The following is a 21958-nucleotide window of genomic DNA, read 5'->3' as shown; positions in this document are numbered from 1 at the left end:
CTTTTCAATTTTTCGAAGCCTCCTAGCTCTTCGGCCTTTGGTTCCAGATCCGCCCTACACACATTCCTCCACTTTCTGTTTGGAGCTTACCTGTACTTTTGTGTAGTGGCTTTAGGTGTTCTAGGTTAGCTGTTAGTGAATTGATATTGTGGCTATTTCACTCTTCCATGACCTATGTGGCTCTTTAGGAGATCATCTGACCATTTGGAAATTCTCTTCCTGCGCCCTCCCTCACCCCATCAAAGTTCCATTCTTGGCCCCTTCTCTTCCATATTTGCACACTGCCCCTTGCCGACATCAAGCGTAGAATCAGCTTTCACATGATGATACCCAAATCTACTTCTCCTTCACCTCTCGAGCCCACAGCAACCTCTGCTGACACACTGTTGTCGGACATCAATCATGAATGAACCACAACTACCTCCAGCTTAACATCAGGAAACCAAAACTATTGTTTTTAGCCCTGCCATAAACTCTGCTCCCTTGTCACTGCTACCTTCCCCTCCTAGGCACTCAGTCGCTGCCTGAAGCACTATCCATATCAGCTTGCTGGTTCTGCAATTCTGTAGGTGCTGTTTAATATTACTATGAACTTGATGTGTTCACTCTCAATTCTTGGTGCAGGTACAGTGCAGTGCAAAACTGAAGAAATATAAGTGGCTATAGTTTGTGTTTCACTAGACTGCCAAGTACACTGCATTCATTGTTTGTCCTAATCTATGCCTCCAGATCAAAAGGACATTTCCTTTTAAGAGTAAATATTTGTGCCTAATAAGTACCACTATTGAGGCGTTCACAGTGCAACTTGTGAAACGACATGCCATGGGAAAATGGCGGGAGGTTGTCCCAGGTGGGAGGTATTCTAACAGCGACGCCAGCGTTGGCTCTTGCGTCATCATCATCATAGGCGGTCCCTTGAGCGAGGATGACTTGCTTCCACGAGAGTTCACCGATGTTTCAATGAAGGTTCCAGTCCTGAATTCCAATTGAGGGGGTGGAAGATGCCTGTGCGTGGATTTTTTTAACGTGTGGTGACCGTTGCACACCAGCCACCACACGGGCTTGACAGAGCTTTCTGTACTGTGAGGCCATAGCTCTCCTTTTTCCCAGTGACTCCAGAAGAGCATCTGCTGCTGCTCCAGTGTGGCCGTCTCAGAGCAAGGTTACCAATTCGTGTAAAATCAGGGTCACATTTGTTCTGTTTGCCCATGCCCACAAGGAACTCAGAGACTGGTAAATTAATTTTTATCAGGGCCCTTACAGCCAGAAAAGGGGACTTTTGTCCCTTTAGATTAAATTTTAAACCAAAGGCCCAGATGGAAAGGCTAGAGTCTACCCTGAAGAATACATTCAATAGGTGATCAGGGTCAAGCAGATTTAAAAAGAGCTAACCATTGAACTTTTAAGATGCTGATAATCAAATAGATGTTTGCGTGAACCTCACTTGATGTTCGTATTTGTGTTGGATAGTTTGGCCCCCTCCTCAGAATAACTTAAATCTGTAATAAAATTATAGCCATTTAATCTAGAATAAATGTTTCTGTGAGCGAACCTTGTGCACTGAGACACAAATGAAGAAGCCCATACTGAGCTAAATTTTGGACAAGATATTTGGCTCAAAGAAGCTTTTCTAAAGCGTGGATGATGGAAATCATGACCGCTTTGTGAAAGTGGAGGGGCCAGAGCTCCCTGTATGCTCAGGGTGCCTGGCAGTCTGAATTCAGCAAGCCGAAGATATTGGGAAAGTGTTGAGATCTGCAGTGCAGCCTAGAATGTGTTACTGGGAAAGGGAGTCAAACATTGAAGCTGAACCAGACTGAGGGAAATGTAGAGGGACGGGAGACTGGCATTGTGAGCCCAAAAAGTCAAGGATTTCTTCTTTTTTTTTTTAATTCGTTGCCAATCTTTCCAATTCTTTGTCAGATCATCTTGTCAGATTCCAAACGCCTTGCACACATCAAGGATCACTCTGCGCCAATGCTCTTAGCCAAAAGGCTTAGAGCCACTGCACCGTTCCTGGAAGTACTGCAATACCAACTGAGGCTAATCAGTATTGAGAGAATAGAGCTCTAGTAATTGACAGTGCAGAGGCAGACCATTCAGCCCATTGTGTCTGAGCCAGCTTTCGGATGGACTGGTCCGAAACGAATTCCCTGCCTGCCTGTCACAATAGTCTTGCACCTTTATCTGCTTCTCACATTGATCCAGTTTTCTTTCAAAAGATACAATCGTCTCTGTCTCAATCCCTTCCTGTGTCAAAGCATTCCAAGCCCTTCTGTGTAAAGAAATTTCTCCCAACCACTTTTCACTCTTTTATTGAAAATGTAAAATTGCTTATCCCTCATCCCTCACTCCTCAAACAAAGGAAATGGTCTTTCCTTATTCACCCTATCAAAACGTCATCATTCCAAAAAATTTTATGAAACCTCCTCTTAGCTTTCATACTCTGGTAGAAACAGTCCCAGTATCTCATCATCTAAATATAGCTCCACCCGCCCCTCCCCCCGGTATACTCCTGTTCAATCTACGCTAAACTCTCTCTCTCTCTCTCTCTGGCTTTCATGACTTTTCTGTAACGGTGTGCCCAAAACTGCACACAGTGCTCTAACCAATGGCATCCATAAATTTATCATTACCTTTTGCTCTTGTATTCTATGTATCAAATAATCAAATGCAAAATGCTCGTGACCTTTATTTATGGCTTTATTTAACTGCACTTTCAAGTAAGTTTAGAAGCAACGAAACTGAGGCCTGATTTGGAGACCACTTTATTGGTCACAAGAAATAAGGAACTATCTGAAGCACAAGCAATGGGCTCGTTAATCAGGATGATTACGATAATTAATTATAAGAGGATACAGACGGAAGGCGTTTACTATGATTGAACAAGTTGGAAATAAGAAGCTTTTTTTCAATTGTGTTATAGACATGTAATATGTTTGAGAAAATAAAATAATAAAAACTCCAGACAGTAATGCACATCATCTGCAAATCAGAGACTGTCACGACCTAATAAACAGGCCCATGTAACCTGAGCCTTTCCCCTGTCCATTCTTGTGTGCACTTTGACCCGAGCCATTCAAGACTCTTCCACTTTCCCCCTCTTTCCTTTTCTCTTTCTCCCTTCCTGATCAGTCTCTCCTGTCGTCATGCCTCCTTTCTCGGATACTCTGCCCTACCCTAATCCTTCATTACTCTTCGACCTTCCTACTCTCCTGCTGCATTTCCAGGCTTGACTCCCTCCAGATAAGTCTACAGCTTCCCTCTGTGCCTCTCTCGTTATCCTATATAGGACCCATCGAGGCACAAGATATTTTGCTCAAAGAAGCTTTTCTAAAGTGTGGATGATGGAAATCATGACCGCTTTGTGAAAGTGGAGGGGCCAGAGCTCCCTGTATGCTCAGAGTGCCTGGCAGTTTGAATTCAGCAAGCAGAAGATATTGGGAAAGTGTTGAGATCTGCAATGCAGCCCAGAATGTGTTACTGGGAAAGGGAGTCAAACATTGAAGCTGAACCAGACTGAGGGAAATGTAGAGGGACGGGAGACTGGCATTGTGAGCACGAGCAACAACCCCGGCTGCCCCATCCTACTCTTGCGACCTTACTGCCCAGCGCACCCATTGGGGGCTAATCTTGCCAATCTCCTCCCCGTCCAACTCTTTCCCCCCAGCACTGACCCTGTGGACATTGGCAGTGGATCAGCCATCACTGACCCTCTCCGCATCAGCCTCCAGAATGTCCGTTCGCTTGTGAACAGGGCCCTTCCCATCCATGAGCTTATCGTGGATGATTGCATCAACATCCTGGTCCTGACAGAAACCTGGTTGAGGGGTGATGACACATTACCCTTAAGTGAAGCCTCCCTGCCTGGCTATACCTTCCACCCCTTGCCCCGCCCAGACCGCCATGGTGGCGGTGTGGCTCTCATCAGCAAATCACTCCTTGGTCTGTGCCCCTACTCCTCCGGCACTTTCTCCTCCTCTGAGCATCTCACTGTGTTCCACCCCTTTCACCTCTCATTTAAAATTCTCATCCTCTACCACCCTCCCAAGTATCATAAAAATTACCGATATTTTTTCACTGTTTTCCTCCCACTGTTTCTGCACCGAACGACGTCTCATCCTCGGTGCTTTTAACCTCAATCTCAATTTATCCTGCTCGCTCCTGAGTTCATCAGCTTCCTATCCTCGCTTAATCTCTCCCTCCATGTAAACTCCCCAGCCCATATTCACAGCCACCCCCTCGACCGTGCCATCTTTCGTGGACTCACTATTCCTACCGTGTCAATCACAGATAAGGCCATCTCTGACCACTTCCTCGTATCGCTCTCCCCCCCGCCCCCCCCACCTCCTCCTGTGTCCGCCCCTGGAAAGGACCCTCTCCCGACACTCTGACAACTGCACTTATCAACTTCCAACTGTCCTGCCTTTTGGCCCTCCATTCACCATGACATTTTTGCAGCTACCAATCTGCTCAATCACACCCTCACCACCATCTTTGATGCCCTAGTCCCTGTTAAAACAATAACTCTCTCTCACCCTGGTCATTCCCTCTGGTACAGCCCTGATCTTCGCTCCCTTAAGTCCAAGGGACGCAGACTTGAACGGATCTGGCGGACAACTGGTTTAGCCATTCACCGCCAGATCTCTCTGGAACATATAAAGCATTATCGGGTCCTGCTCTCATCTGCCAAAATCACTCACTATTCCAGAATCATTCTGGAATGTAAAGATAAAGCCCGGCTTCTATTCTCCACTGCTAACCATCTTTTTAAACATAAGAACATAAGAAATAGGAGCAGGACTAGGCCATATAGCCCCTTGAGCCTGATCCGCCATTCAATAAAGTCATGGCTGATCTGATCGTGGACTCAGCTCCACTTCCCCGCCTGCTCCCCATAACTCCTTATCCCTTTATCGTTTAAGAAACTATTTATTTCTGTCTTAAATTTATTCAATGTCCCAGCTTCCACAGCTCTCTCAGACAGCGAATTCCACAGATTCATAACCTTCTGAGAGAAGAAATTTCTCCTCATCTCTGTTTTAAATGGGCGGCCCCTTATTCTAAGATCATGCCCTCTAGTTCTAGTCTCCCCATCAGTGGAAACAACATCTCTGCATCCACCTTGTCAAGCCCCCTCATGATCTTATACATTTCGATAAGATCACCTCTCATTCTTTTGAATTCCAATGAATAATAACCCAACCTACTCAACCTTTCCTCTTAATCAATCCCCTCATCCCAGGAATCAACCTAGTGAACCTTCTCTGAACTGCCTCCAAATCAAGTATATCCTTCCATAAATATGGAAACCAAAACTGTACGCAGTATTCCAGGTGTGGCCTCACCAATACCTTTATATAGCTGTAGCAAGACTTCTCTGCTTTTATACTCCATCTCCTTTGCAATAAAGGCCAAGATACCATTGGCCTTCCTGATCACCTGCTGTACCTGCATACTATCATTTAGTGTTTCATGCACAAGTACCCCCAGGTCCCGCTGTACTGCGGCACTTTGCAATCTTTCTCCATTTAAATAATAACTTGCTCTTTAATTTTTATCTGCCAAAGTGCATGACTTCACACTTTCCAACATTATACTCCATCTGCCAAATTTTTGCCCACTCACTTAGCCTGTCTATGTCCTTTTGCAGATTTTGTGTGTCCTCCTCACACATTGCTTTTCCTCCAATCTTTGTATCGCCAGCAAACTTGGCTACGTTACACTCGGTCCCTTCTTTCAAGTCGTTAATATAGATTGTAAATAGTTGGGGTCCCAGTACTGATCCCTGCGGCACCCCACTTGTTACTGGTTGCCAACCAGAGAATGAACCATTTATCCCGACTCTCTGTTTTCTGTTAGTTAGCCAATCCTCTATCCATGCTAGTATATTACCCCCAACCCCGTGAACTTTTATCTTGTGCAGTAACCTTTTATGTGGCACCTTGTCAAATGCCTTCTGGAAGTCCCAATACACCACATCCACTGGTTGTCCTTTATCCACCCTGTGCCCTCTCCCCAGTCTCCACCCTCACCTCCGACAATAAGTGTGAGGAGCTCAAGGTTGAGACCATCCGTTTGGCCGCCTCTGCCTCTTCCCCTCCTTCTCTTAGCCCACCGAGCCAGTCTTACTCTAAGGATCCCTCCTGCCCTAGCCCTGACCACACACCTTTCTCCAGTTTCTCTCCGATCTCCACTCATGACCTTTCCGAGCTCATCCTGTCCATGAGACCCACTTCCTGTTCCCTTGACCCTGTTCCCACCAAACTGCTGACCACCCAACTTCCTTTCCTGGCTCCCATGTTAGCCGACATTGTTAACGGTTCTCTCTCCTCAGGTACTGTCCCCCTCTCCCTCAAATCTGCCGTCATCAGCCCTCTCCTCAAAAAACCAACCATCAGCGCCTCTGTCCTTGCAAACTACCGCCCCATCTCAAACCTCCCTTTTCTCTCCAAAGCCCTTGAACGTGTTGTCACCTCCCAAATCCATGCCCATCTTTCCCACAATTCTATATTTGAATCCCTTCAATCCGGTTTCTGCGCCGGCCACAGTAGCGAAACGGCTGTCCTCAAAGTCACAAAGTCCTTTGTGACTGTGACAAAGGTAAACTATCCCTCCTCATCCTCCTTGACCTGTCTGCAGCCTCTGACACGGTTGAGCACTCCATCCTCCTCCAATGCCTCTCCACCACCGTCCAGCTGGATGGGACTGCACTCGCCTGGTTCCATTCTTATCTCTCTAATCGTAGCCAGAGAATCACCTGTAACGGCTTCTCTTCCCGCTCCCGCATCGTTACCTCTGGTGTCCCCCAAGGATCTATCCTTGGCCCCTCCTATTTCTCATCTACATGTTCCCCCTTGGCGATATCATCCGGAAACACAGTGTCAGTTTCCACATGTACGCTGACGACACCCGGCTCTACCTCACCACTTCTTCTCTCCACCCCTCCTCGGTCTCTAAATTGTCAGACTGCTTGACCGACATCCAATTCTGGATGAGCAGAAATTTTCTAGTTAAATATTGGGACGACCGAAGCTATTGTTTTTCGTCCCCGCCACAAACTCCGTTCCCCAGCCACTGACTCCATCCCTCTCCCTGGCATCTGTCTGAGGCTGAACCACACTGTTCGCAACCTTGGTGTCATATTTGACCCTGAAATGAGCTTCCGGTCACATATCTGCAGCATAACTAAGACCGTCTCCGCCCCTGCCTCAGCTCATTTGCTGCTGAAACCCTCATCCAGGCCTTTGTTACCTCTAGACTTGACAATTCCAACACACTCCTGGCTAGCCTCCCACATTCTACCCTACATAAACTAGAGGTGATCAAAAACTCGGCTGCCCGTGTCCTAACCCGCACCAAGTCCAGTTCACCCATCACCCCTGTGCTCCCTGATCTACATTGGCTTCATGTTAAGCAACGTCTTGATTTCAAAATTCTCATCCTTATTTTCAAATCCCTCACTGGCCTCATCCTCCCCATCTCTAATCTCCTCCAGCCCTACAACACCCCTCCCCGCCCGCCCTCTTGAGCATCCCTGATTATAATCGCTCAACCATCGGTGGCTGTGCCTTCTTTTGCCTGGGCCCCAAGCTCTGGAACTCCCTGCCTAAACCTCTCCGCCTCTCTTACCCTCTTTGAAGACGCTCCTTAAAACCTACCTCTTTGACCAAGCACCTGCGCTAATTTTTACTTATGTGGCTCGGTGTCAAATTTCTATCTCATAATATACCTGTGAAGCGCCTTGGGATGTTTCACTACGTTAAAGGTGCTATATAAATACAAGTTGTTGTTGTGTTGTTAGGTGCTGAGTCCCAGAACAAATATTGGAATTTACTGCAGTGGAAAGAACAAACGGAAAAAAATCAAAGAATTAGTGATGGAGAAAGACAGAGAGTTAGATTTGGAGAGCCTGAGTGACTTAGAAGAGGTGACTGAAGAATCCAGTGATCCAAACACAGTTGTGAGTATCAAATATCTTTTGTTTTCTGAGCATCCAGACTTCAGTTCAACAATTGCAGCTCGTAGCTCACTTCTGGCATCGTTATTGTGTCTACCCCTAAACCCTCGATTAGATTCCAGCCTGTAACTCACTCCCAGGTATCTGTTATTCTATATATAAACCCTCCGAACCCCTCGATTAGATTCCAGCCTGTAACTCACTCCCAGGTATCTGTTGTTCTATATATAAACCCCCGAACCCCTCGATTAGATTCCAGCCTGTAACTCACTCCCGGGTATCTGTTATTCTATATATAAACCCCCCGAACCCCTCGATTAGATTCCAGCCTGTAACTCACTCCCGGGTATCTGTTATTTTATATATAAACCCCCTAAACCCCCAATTAGATTCCAGCCTGTAAATCTGTTATTCTATATATAAACCCCCGAACCCCTCGATTAGATTCCAGCCCGTAGCTAACTTCTGGCATCATTATTGTGTCTACCCCTAAACCCCCGATTAGATTCCAGCCTGTAAATCACTCCCGGGTATCTATTCTATATTTAAACCCCCCAGACCCCTCGATTAGATTCCAGCCTGTAACTCACTCCCGGGTATCTGTTTTTTTTATATATAAACCCCCTGAACCCCTCGATTAGATTCCAACCTGTAACTCACTCCCGAGTATCTGTTGTTCTATATATTTCCACACCTCCCCCCCACCCCCCCCCTCCTGAAATGCTGGAATGGGCGAACACCAAGTCATGTTCTTGCTGGGAAAGATAATACTTGAATGTCAATAGTGCCATACTGTGTCAAAACAGCTCAAGGTGCTTCACATAATTACTTGTGCAGTAATTCCCGCTGGTTCGACCCTCATCTCCGTTCTCTTAAGTTCAGTGACGAAGACTTCCAACAGATATGGCAGACAACTCGTTTCGCCATTCACCGCCAGATCTGGCTGGACCACATCAAGCATTATCAGGGCATGCTCTACCAGTGGCTCAGTTGGTAGCACTCTTGCCTCTGAGTCAGAAGGTTGTAGGTTGAAGCCTCAGTCCAGAGATTGGGGAATTAATAATAGAGAACAGGAAAATGGCAGAGACTTTGAACAAATATTTTGTATCGGTCTTCACTAAAAGCATCCCAATAATTGCTAATCAACGGGCTATTGGGAGGGGGGATCGTAAAACAATCACTGTCACTGGAGAAAAAGTACTAGGCAAACTAAAGGTGGACAAGTCCCCTGGACCTGATGGCTTGCATCCTAAGGTCTTAAAAGAAGTGGCTGCAGAGATTGTGGATGCCAAAATTCCCTAGATTCTGGAGAGATCCCAGTGGATTGGAACACCACAAATATAACGCCCCTATTCAAGAAGAGAGGGAAAGCAGGAAACTATAGACCAATTAGCCTAACATCTGTCATTGAGAAAATGCTGGAATCCATTATTAAGGAAGTAGTAGCAGGACATTTAGAAAATCATAATGCAGTCAAGCAGAGTTTTATGAAAAGGAAATCATGTTTCACAAATTTGCTGGAGTTCTTTGAGGATGTAATGAGCAAGGTGGATAAAGGGGAACCAGTGGATGTGGTGTATTTCCAGAAGGCATTCGATAAAGTGCCACATAAAAGATTACTACACAAGATAAAAGCTCACAGGGTTGGGAGTAATATATTAGCATTGATAGAGGATTGGCTAACTAACAGAAAATAGAGGCGGGATAAATGGGTCATTTTCAGGTTGATAAACAGTAACTAGTGGGATGCCGCAGGGATCGGTGTTGGGACCTCAACTATTTGCAATCTATATTAATGACTTGGATGAAAGGACCGAGTGTAATGTAGCCAAATTTTCTGGTGATACAAAGATAGGCGGGAAAGCAAATTGTGAGGAGGATGCAAAGAATCTGCAAAGGGATATAGAGAGGCTAAATGAGTGGGCAAAAATTTGGTAGATGGAGTATAATGTGGTAAAATGTGAGGTTATCCACTTGGGTAGAAAAAATAAAAAAGCAGATTATAATTTAACTGGAAAGAGATTACAAAATGCTGCGGCACAGAGAGATCTGGGGGTTCTCTACTGTCTCTAATTTGTCAGACTGTTTACCGACATCCAGTACTGGATCAGCAGAAATTTCCTCCAACTAAATATTTGGAAGACCGAAGCCATTGTCTTCAGTCCCTGCCACAAACTCCGTTCCCTGACCACCGACTCCATACCTATCCCGTGCATCTGTCTCAGGCTGAATCGGCCATTTTGCAACCTTGGTGTCCTGTTTAATCCTGAAAAGAGTTTGCGATGACATATCTGCACCATAACTCAGACCGGCTATTTCCATTGCCCGACTCCGCCCCTGCCTTACCTCATCTGCTGCTGAAACCCTCATCCATGCCATTGTTACCTCTAGACTTGACTATTCCAACACATTCTTGGCTGGCCTCCCACATACTACCCCCCGTAAACTGGAACTCTGCTGCCCGTGTCCTAACTTGCACTAAGTGGCAAATAACATTCACACCACACAAGTTCCAGGCAAATACTATCTCCAACAAGCGAGAGTCTAATAACCGCCCCTTGACATTCAACGGCAGTCCATCACTGAATTCCCCCATCATCAACATTCTGGGTGTTATTATTTATCAGCAACTTAACTTACCCAGCCACATAAATACTGTGGCAACAGGAGCAGGTCAGAGGCTGGGTATTCTGCGGTGAGTGTCTCTCCTCCTGATTCCATCATCTACAAGGCACAAGTCAGGAGTGTGATGGAATACTCTCCACTTGTCTGGATGAGTGCAGCTCCAACAACACTCAAGAAGCTCGACATCATCCAGGACAAAGCAGCCGCTTGATTGGCACCCCATCCACCACCTTCAACGTTCACTCCCTCCACCACCGGCGCACCGTGGCTGCAGTGTGTACCATCTACAAGATGCAGTGCAGCAACTCGCCAAGGCTTCTTCGGCAGTACCTCCCAAACCCGCGACCTCTACCATCTAGAAGGGCAAGGGCAGTAGGCACATGGGAACACCATCACCTCCACGTTCCCCTCTAAGTCACACACCATCTTGAGCTGGAAATATATCGTCGTTCCTTCATCGTCGCTGGGTCACAATCCTGGGACTGCCTCCTTAACAGCACTGTGGGAGCACCTTCACCACAAGGACTGCAAAGGTTCAAGAAGACAGTTAACCACCACCTTTTCAAGGGAAGTTAGGATTGGGGAATAGATGCTGGCCTTGCCAGTGACTCCCAAATCCTAGCAACAAATAAAGTCCCATTCCCCCATCACCCATGTGCTCACTGACCTGCATTGACCCTTGGTTAAGCAATACTACGATTTTAAAGTTATCCTTTTAAAATCCCTCCCTGCCCTTGCCCCTCCTTAAGTCTGTAATATCCTGCAGCCCTGCAATCCTCTGGATATTTGTGCTCTTCCAATTCTGGTCTCTTGAGCATCCCTGATTTTAATTGTTCCACCATTGGTGGCTGTGCCTGTAACTGCCTGAGCTCTGAATGCCCTCCCTTTCCTCCTTTAAGACACTCCTTAAAACCTACCTCTTTCATGGCACCGTGGGTGGCTCTGCTGCACAGGAGGGCAGGAAAAAGAGTGGGAGAGCTATAGTGATCGGAGATTCGATTGTAAGGGGAATAGATAGACGTTTCTGTGGCCGCAACAGAGACTCCAGGATGGTATATTGCCTCCCTGGTGCAACGGTCAAGGATGTCTCAGAGCGGGCGCAGGACATTCTGAAAAGGGAGGGTGAACAGCCAGTTGTCGTGGTGCACATACCAATGATATAGGTAAAAAAACGGGATGAGGTCCTACGAAATGAATTTAGGGAGCTAGGAGCTAAATTAAAAAGTAGGACCTCAAAAGTAGTAATCTCAGGATTGCTACCAGTGCCACGTGCTAGTCAGAGTAGGAATTGCAGGATAGCTCAGGTGAATACGTGGCTTGAGCAGTGGTGCAGAAGGGAAGGATTTAAATTCCTGGGACATTGGAACCGGTTCTGGGGGAGGTGGGACCAGTACATACTGAACGGTCTGCACCTGGGCAGGACCGGAACCAATGTCCTGCGGGGAGTGTTTGCTCGTGCTGTTGGGGAGGAGTTAAACTAATATGGCAGAGGGATGGGAACCTATGCAGGGAGACAGAGGGAAATAAAATGGAGGCAGAAGAAAATATAGAAAGGAGAATAGTAAAAGTGGAGGGCAGAGAAACCCAAGGCAAAAAACAAAAAGGGCCACATTACAGCAAAATTCTAAAGTGGCAAAGTGTTTTAAAAAGACAAACCTGAAGGCTCTGTGCCTCAGTGCAAGGAGTATTCGGAATAAGGTGGACGAATTAACTGCGCAGACAGCAGTTAACTGATATGATGTAATTGGCATTACGGAGACATGGCTCCAGGGTGACCAAGGCTGGGAACTCAACATCCAGTGGTATTCAACATTTAGGAAGGATAGGCAAAGAGGAAAAGGAGGCGGGGTGGCGTTGCTGGTTAAAGAGAAAATTAATGCAATGGTAAGGAGCGACATTAGCTTGGATGATGTGGAATCGGTATGGGTGGAGCTGCGGAATACCAAAGGGCAGAAAACGCTAGTGGGAGTTGTGCACAGACCACCAAACAGTAGTAGTGAGGTTGGGGACAGCATCAAACAAGAAATAAGGGATGTGTGCAATAAAGGTACAGCAGTTATCATGGGCGACTTTAATCTACATGTTGATTGGGCTAACCAAACTGGTAGTAATGCGGTGGAGGAGGATTTCCTGGAGTGTATTAGGGATGGTTTCCTCGACCAATATGTTCAGGAACCAACTAGAGAGCTGGCCATCCTAGACTGGGTGATATGTAATGAGAAGGGACTAATTAGCAATCTTCTTGTGCGAGGCCCCATGGGGAAGAGTGACCATAATATGGTAGAATTCTTTATTAAGATGGAGAGTGACACAGTTAATTCGGAAACTAGGGTCCGGAACTTAAGGAAAAGTAACTTCGACGGTATGAGGCGTGAGTTGGCTAGAATAGACTGGCAAAAGATACTTAAAGGTCTGACGGTGGATAAGTAATGGCATACATTTAAAGACATGGGTGAACTTCAGCAATTGTACATCCCTGTCTGGAGTAAAAATAAAATGGGGAAGGTGACTCAACCGTGGCTAACAAGGGAAATTAAGGATAGTGTTAAAACCAAGGAAGAGGCATATAAATTGGCTAGAAAAAGTAACAAACCTAAGGACTGGGAGAAATTTAGAATTCAACAGAGGAGGACTAAGGGTTTAATTAAGAGGGGGAAAATAGAGTACGAGAGGAAGCTTGCAGGTAACATAAAAACTGACTGCAAAAGCTTCTATAAATAGGTGAGGAGAAAAAGATTTGTGAAGACAAATGTAGGTCCCTTGCAGTTGGATTCAGGTGAATTTATAATGGGCCTGATAGTCTGCATCCCAGATTACTTAAGGAAGTAGCCCTAGAAATAGTGGATGCATTGGTGATCATTTTCCAACAGTCTATCGACTCTCGATCAGTTCCTGTGGACTGGAGGGTAGCTAATGTAACACCACTTTTTAAAAAGGGAGGGAGAGAGAAAATGGGTAATTATAGACCGTTTAGCCTGACATCAGTAGTGGGGAAAATGTTGGAATCAATCATTAAGAATTAAATAGTAGTGCATTTGGAAAGCAGTGACAGGATCAGTCCATGTCAGCATGGATTTATGAAAGGGAAATCATGCTTGACGAATCTTCTGGAATTTTTTAAGGATGTAGCTAGCAGAGTGGACAAGGGAGAACCAGTGGATGTGGTGTATTTGGACTTTCAAAAGGCTTTTGACAAGGTCCCGCACAAGAGATTGGTGTGCAAAGTCAAAGCGCATGGTATTGGGGGTAATGTACTGACGTGAATAGAGAACTGGTTGGCAGACAGGAAGCAGAGTCGGGATAAACGGGTCCTTTTCAGAATGGCAGGCAGTGACGAGTGGAGTGCTCAGTTCTGGGACCCCAGCTCTTTACAATATACATTAACGATTTGGATGAAGGAATTGAGTGTAATATCACCAAGTTTGCAGATGACACTAAACTGGGTGGCGGTGTGAGCTGTGAGGGAGACGCTAAGAGGCTGCAGGGTGAGTTGGACAGGTTCGGTGAGTGGGCAAATGCATGGCAGATGCAGTATAATGTGGATAAATGTGAGGTTATCCATTTTGAGGGAAAAACACTAAGGCAGAATATTATCTGAATGGTGGCAGATTAGGAAAAGGGGAGGTGCAATGAGACCTGGGTGTCGTGGTTCATCAGTCATTGAAGATTGGCATGCAGGTACAGCAGGCGGTGAAGAAGGCAAATGGTATGTTGGCCTTCATAGCTAGGGGATTTGAGTATAGGAGCAGGGAAATCTTACTGCAGTTGTACAGGGCCTTAGTGAGACCTCACCTGGAATATTGTGTTCAGTTTTCATCTCCTAATCTGAGAAAGGACGTTCTTGCTATTGAGGGAGTGCAGCAAAGGTTCACCAGACTAATTCCAGGGATGGCTGGACTGACATATGAGGAGAGACTGGATCATCTGGGCCTTTATTCACTGGAGTTTAGAAGGATGAGAGCTGATCTCATAGAAACGTATAAGATTCTGACGGGACTGAACAGTTAGATGTGGGAAGAATGTTCCCGATGTTGGGGAAGTCCAGAACTAGGGGACACAGTCTTAGGATAAGGGGTAGGCCATTTAGGACTGAGATGAGGAGAAACTTCTTCATTCAGATAGTTGTTAATCTGTGGAATTCCCTGCCGCAGAGAGTTGTTGATGCCAGTTCATTGGATATATTCAAGAGGGAGTTAGATATGGCCCTTACGGCTAAGGGGATCAAGAGGTATGGAGCGAAAGCAGGAAAGGGGTACTGAGGTGAATGATCAGCCATGATCTTATTGAATGGCGGTGCAGGCTCGAAGGGCTGAATGGCCTACTCCTGCACCTATTTTCTATATTTCTATGTTTCATAGAATCATGGAATGGTTACAGCACAGAAGGAGGCCACTCGGCCCATCAAACTCGCGCCAGCTCTCTGCAAGAGCCCTTCAGCCAGTCCCACTCCCCCTCACCCTTTCTCCATAGCCCTGCAAAAAAAAAAATTCCTTCCGGTACTTATCGAATTCCCTTTTGAAAGCCGCGATTGAGTCTGCCTCCACCACCCTCTCAGGCAGCGCATTCCAGATCCTAACCACTCGCTGCGCAAAATGTTTTTCCTTATCTCACTTTTGGTTCTTTTGCCAATCACCTTAAATCTCTGTTCTCTGGTTCTCAACCCTTCCACCAATGGGAACAGTTTCTCTCTGTCTACTCTGTAGATCCCACATGATTTTGAACACCTCCATCAAATCCCCGCTCAACCTTCTCTTCTCTGAGGAGAACAACCCCAGCTTCTCCAGTTTACCCATGTAACTGAAGTCCCTGGAAACAGTCTTGTAAATCTTTTCTGCACCCTCTCTAAGGCCTTCACATCCTTCCTAAAGTGCGGTGCCCAGATTGGACACAATGCTCCAGTTGAGGCCAAACCAGTGTTTTATAAAGGTTCATCATAACTTCTTTGCTTTTGTACTCTGCCTCTGTTTATGAAGACCAGGATCCCATATGCTTTTTTAAATGTTTTCTCAACCTGCCCTGCCAACTTCAACAGGTCTCTCTCTTCATGCACCCTCCTTTAGGTTGTATCCTTTAGGTTTATATTTTCTGTCCTCCTTCCTACCAAAATGTATCACTTCACACTTTTCTGTGTTACATTTCATCTGCCACGTGTCAGCCCATTGCATCAGCCTGTCTATGCCCTCTTGAAGTCTATCGGGAGCGGTAGCATAGTGTTTATGTTACTGGACTGGTAAGCCAGAGGCTAAGGCTAATGATCCAGAGACATGAGTTAAAATTCCACCACGGCAGCTGAGGAATTTTAATTCAGTTAATTAAATACACCTGGAATAAAAAGCTAGAATGGTGACCGTGAAACTATCGGATTGTCATTAAAAAGTCATTTGATTCATTCATGTCCTTTTGGGAAGGACTCCTGACCAACATTACAATTGGGAGAGCTGTCCTACAGACTCTTCAAGCAACAGCCTGACTCACAGAATCATACCTTTCAGGCGATGCCCCATATACCTCCATTACCATCCCTGGGTATGTCCTGTCCCACCAGCCATGGATCCCGTGAAGTCTTATGGCTTCAGTTCAAGCATGGGAAAAGATATCTTTTGCTGATTATGACCTACCGCCCTCCCTCAGCTGATGAATCAGTATCCTCCATGTTGACCACTACTTGGAAGAAGCACTGAGGGTAGCAAGGGCACAGAATGTACTCTGGGTAGAGGACTTCAATGTCCAACACCAAGAGTGGTTCGGTTGCACCAATACTGGCCGAGTCCTGAAGGACATACCTGGCAGCAGTTGGTGAGAGAACCAACACGAGGGGGAAAAGCTAATTGACTTCGTCCTCACCAACCTACCTGTCGTAAATGCATCTGTCTCCTTCTCCTCCTCCTCCTCCTCCTCCTTCTCTTCTTTCTCTTCTTTTTCTTTTTCTCTTTTTCTCTTCTCTTCCCTCCTCTTCCTCTTCCTCTTCCTATCAGCCACTACACAGGTTCGACGGACGATGGTGTTCTCACACAGGTCGGGGCGGCCCATGATGTTCCAGGGCCCGGCGCTCCAACTCTATTTATAGCCCCGACCTGCGGTGGTGGTCTCACACCATGCATCTGTCCATGACAGCATTGGTAGCAGTGACCACCACACAATCCTTGTGGAGACGAAAACCGTCTTCATACTGAGGATGTGCCCCATCATGTTGTGTGGCACTACCACCGTGCTAAATGGGACAGATTCAGAACAGAACAGATCTAGTCGGCATCCATGAGGCGTTGTGGGCCATCAACAACAGCACAATCTGTAAGCTCATATCGCTCGGCATATCCCTCACTCTACCATTACCATCAAGTCAGAGGACCAACCCTGGTTCAATGAGTGTAGAAGAGCATGCCAGGAGCAGCACCAGGTGTACCGAAAATGAGATGCCAACCTGGAGAAGCTGCAACACAGGACTACATGCATGCTAAAGAAGAAAGACTGGCATTTATATAGCGTCTTTCACGATCACCGAACATCTAAAAGCGCTTTACAGCCAATGAAGTACTTTTGGAGTGTAGTCACTGTTGTAATGTGGGAAACGCAGCAGCCACAGCAAACTCCCACAAATAGCAATGTGATAATGACCACGTAATGTTTTTGGTTATGTTGATTGAGGGATAAATATTGCAGCAGAAGCAGCATGCTAGAGACAGAGCAAAGTGATCCCACAATCAACGGTCCAGATCAAAACTCTGCAATACTGCCATATCCAGTTGGACAATTAAACAACTAACAGGAGGAGAAGACGCCATGAATATCCTCATCCTCAATGATGGCTGATCTGATCATGGACTCCGGTCCACTTCCCTGCCCGCTCCCCATAACCGCTTATCCCCTTATTGTTTAAGAAACTGTCTATTTCTGTCTTAAATTTATTCAGTGTCCCAGCTTCCACAGCTCTCTGAGGCAGCGAATTCCACAGATCCACAACCCTCAGAGAATAAATTTCTCCTCATCTCAGTTTTAAATGGGCGGCCCCTTATTCTGAGATCATGCCCTCTAGTTCTAGTCTCCCCCATCAGTGGAAACATCCTCTCTGCATCCACCTTGTCAAGCTCTCTCATAATCTTATATGTTTCGATAAGATCACCTCTCATTCTCTGAATTGCAATGAGTATAGGCCCAACCTACTCAACCTTTCTTCATAAGTCAACCCCCTCATCCCCAGAATCAACCTAGTGAACGTTCTCTGAACTGCCTCCAAAGCAAGTATATCCTTTCGTAAATATGGAAACCAAAACTGCACGCAGTAGTCCAGGTGTGGCCTCACCAATACCTTACATAGCTGTAGCAAGACTTCCCTGCATTTATACTCCATCCCCTTTGCAATAAAGGCCAAGATTCCATTGGCCTTCCAGTTCACTTGCTGTACCTGCGTACTAACCTTTTGTGTTTCATGCACAAGTACCCCCAGGTCCTGCTGTATTGCAGCACTTTTCAATCTTTCTCCATTTAAATAATAACTTGCTCTTTGATTTTTTTTCTGCCAAAGTGCATGACCTCACGTTTTCCAATATTGTACTCCATCTGCCGAATTTTTGCCCACTCACTTAGCCTGTCTATGTCCTTTTGCAGATTTTGTGTGTCCTCCTCACACATTGCTTTTCCTCCCATCTTTGTATTGTCAGCAAACTTGGTTACGTTACACTCCGTCCCTTCTTCCAAGTCATTAATATAGATTGTAAATAGTTGGGGTCCCAGCACTGATCCCTGCGGCACCCCACTAGTTACTGATTGCTAACCCGAGAATGAACCATTTATCCCGACACTCTATTTTCGGTTAATTAGCCAATCCTCTTTCCATGCTAATATGTTGCCTTCAACCCCGTGAACTTTTATCTTGTGCAGTAACCTTTTATGTGGCACCTTGTCAAAGGCCTTCTAGAAATCCAAATACACCACATCCACTGGTTCCCCTTTATCCACCCTGTTCGTTACATCCTCAAAGAACTCGAGCAAATTTGTCAAACATGACTTCCCCTTCATAAATCCATGCTGACTCTGCCTGACCGAATTTTGCTTTTCCCAATGTCCTGCTACTGCTTCTTTAATAATGGACTCCAACATTTTCCCAACCACAGATGTTAGGCTAACTGGTCTATAGTTTCCTGCTTTTTGTCTGCCTCCTTTTTTAAATAGGGACGTTACATTTGCAGTTTTCCAATCTGCTGGGACCTCCCCAGAATCCAGGGAATTTTGGTAAGTACAACCAATACATCCACAATCCCTGCCGCTACTCCTCTTAACACCCTCTGATGTAAGCCATCAGGTTCAGGGAATTTATCTGCCTTTCGTCCCACCTCCTTAGTGATTGTCACTGTGTTAAGTTCTTCCCCCCAGTTAAGGGAAGGTCGTGTTTGATTAACTTGATTGATCCTCCTGGTTACCGCCTCGAAAAATTCAATGAGGGTAGTGTGTACGATGTAGTGTATATGGACTTTAGCAAAACTTTTGATAATGTCCCACATGGCAGGCTGGTCACCAAAAGTAAAAGCCCATGGGATCCAGGGCAAATTGGCAAGTTGGATCCAAAATTGGCTCAGAGGCAGGAAGCAAAGGGTAATGTTTGGTGGGTATTTTTGTGACTGGAAGGCTGTTTCCAGTGGGGTTCTGCAGGGCTCAGTGCTGGGTCCCTTGCTGTTTATGGTATATATCAATGACTTGGACTTGAATGTTGGGGGTATGATTAAGCAGTTTGCAGATTACACTAAAATATGCTGTGTGGTTGATAATGAAGAAGAAAGCAGCAGACTGCAGGACGATATCAATGTAGTGGTCAGGTGGGCAGAGCAGTGACAAATGGAATTCAATCGGATAAGTGTGAGGTAATGCATTTGGGGAGATCTAACAAGGCAAGGGAATACACATTAAATGGTGCAACACTGAAGTGTAGAAGAACAAAGGGACCTTGGAGTGAAGGATCATAGATCCCTGCAAGTAGCAGGTAGATAAGGTGGTTCTGAAGGCATATGGAATATTAGCTGAGGTATAGAATACAAGAGCAAGGACATTATGCTTGAACTGTATAAAACACTGGTTAGACTGCAGCTAGAGTACTGCGTGCAGTTCTGGTCACCACATTACAGGAAAGATGTGATTGCACTGGAAAGGGTGCAGAGGAGATTTACAAGAATGTTGCCTGGACTGGAGAATTTTGGCTACGAGGAAAGATTGGAAATGTTGGATCTGTTTTCTTTGGAACAGAGGAGACTGAGGGAGACCTGATTGAGGTGTATAAAATTATGAGGGGCCTGGATAGAGTGGATAGGAAGGACCCGTTTCCCTTGGCAGAAGGGTCAACAACCAGGGCACATAGATTTAAAGTCATTGGGGAGAGGTATAGAGGAGATATGAGGGGAAATTTCTTCACCCAGAGGGTGGTGGGGGTCTGGAACTCTCTGCCTGAAAGGGTGGTAGAGGCAGAAACCCTCACCACATTTACGGACCAAGAGCTGGAAAGTGGGATGAGGCTGGATAGCTCTTGGTGGGCCTGTGCGGACACGATGGGCCGAAATGGCCTCCTTTCGCGCTGTAAGTTTCTATGACCCTATGATTAAAGCTCCTTGTGACCAGTATAATCTGCTCGTATTCCTCACTATTTTCATCCTCATCCACATCAAAAGCATGGTCAAATACTGCCTTGACCACATTATATTTATGTCTCACTATGTTTATCTCATCTAATATTTCACACTCCTCCTCCCTCATTGCAAAGTCTGTATTGCCCCTCTCGTTTGTGAAAATAGATGACAAGTGTTCATTAAGAATCCTACCCATGAAAAAGACACAGATGAACCTTGATATGGAACTCGATAAGGCAGTTATTTAGGGAAATCGGTTGATCTGCAGTTTACCCAGTCAGGATATTAGTGTGTATCCCCCTTACAAAACCGATTGCCCTGAACTTGTGGTGTCTGCAATGGTGTACTCTGAGTACACCTTTGTATTCCCTTTGAAATGCCCCGCAAGTTCCGGATTTGTGAAATCTGGAACTTGCGATCTGTCAAAGTACGCCTTGATTGATCACCCAAACAGCCTGACAACTGAGTTGCTGATGCAGAGTTGGCTATTTGCCCAGCAACTGGCCTGCAATTGCCTATGAAGCCTTATGGTTGATGCAAGCAGGCGTATGGCCTGTGTTCAACTAAAATCAGATCCCGCAATGTTTCATTGGTATCACAAAGGAAAACTATTTCAGGCATCTTCATGATAGGGTGATACTGTGGAATTTGAGAAATGAATCATGAATAAAATTAGATTGGGAGTCTGGCCTGTGGGGCTTTTAAATATATTGGTTTAGCTATTAAGTAAAGTGGGTCTGTATAACTTTAAATAAACAGTCCTATTTACAGACAGTTACTCCCATCCTGGTTAATCATTTAATCATACTAGGTCATCTTGGAAGGTGGTGATGTAGCTAAAAACTCTTACATTTTAATACTGTTACTGAAAGGAAGTCTTGGGCATCGAGAAAAAGAGTATAATGAAGCAAGTATGATGTGATAAGAGGAGAGGGTATCAGCGTTGATTTTCTTTGAGGGGCTTAGTCCTTTATTAGTTGCCCTTCCCTCTGCTTCTTGCAGCATGCTTTGAGTAAACACCAGACATTTGAGTATACGGAACAGACTTTATTTCTACAGTATAGGTGATCAGACTGTACAGTACAAGGATAGCATTGGGTTCCTTGCTCTGTAGCTACCTAACTAGTCCTAGAAACACTCTGCATATCTTCAAAAGTACATTTCACAGATAAGCAGACTTCTAACCCCGTCTAGCTGCTTCATGATTAACTACCTCCAGACTTTATGATTTAGCTGTCTCCCGACCTTCCCAGGAACAGCTTATTTACCCAAATTATAGCAGATATCCATTTTATAAAAAATAGGAGCATGAGTAGGCCATTCGGCCCCTCGAGCCTGCTCCACCATTCAATAAGACCATGGCTGATCTTCTACATCAACTCCACTTTCCTGTACTATCCCCATATCCCTTGATTCCCTTAATATTCAAAAATCTGTCGCTCTCTGTGTTGAATATACTCAAGGACTGAGTCTTCACAGCCCTCTTGGGTAGAGAATTCCAAAGATTCACCACCCTCTGAGTGAAGAAATTTCTCCCCATCTCAGTCCTAAATGGCCGATCCCTTATCCTGAGACTGTGACCCCTGGTTCTAGACTCCCCAGCCCGGGGGAAACATCCTCCCTGCATCTACCCTGTCAAGTCCTGTAAGAATTTTGTATGTTTCAATGAGATCACCTCTCAATCTTCTCAACTCTAAAGAATATAGGTCTAGTCTACTCAATCTCTCCTCATAGGACAATCCCCCCGTCCCAGGAATCAGTC

General features: G+C 45.6%; 1 protein-coding gene across 2 annotated transcripts in view; it reads left to right on the top strand.

Moving 5' to 3' along the window:
• kdm5a (lysine demethylase 5A) overlaps positions 1 to 21958 on the top strand; it is a 316406-nt gene that overhangs the window by 183969 nt on the left and 110479 nt on the right. For both annotated transcript variants that reach the window (XM_070900728.1, XM_070900727.1), the window contains exon 22: positions 7805 to 7963. In XM_070900728.1, coding sequence (XP_070756829.1) covers positions 7805 to 7963 — 159 coding nt within the window. The remainder of the gene's footprint in view (positions 1 to 7804; positions 7964 to 21958) is intronic.

Source organism: Pristiophorus japonicus, chromosome 15 (genome assembly GCF_044704955.1).
Source record: "Pristiophorus japonicus isolate sPriJap1 chromosome 15, sPriJap1.hap1, whole genome shotgun sequence".
In the NCBI taxonomy this organism is placed as follows: domain Eukaryota; kingdom Metazoa; phylum Chordata; class Chondrichthyes; family Pristiophoridae; genus Pristiophorus; species Pristiophorus japonicus.
The sequence above is the reverse complement of the archived record's forward strand: the minus strand, read 5'-3'. Positions and strand labels throughout refer to the sequence as shown.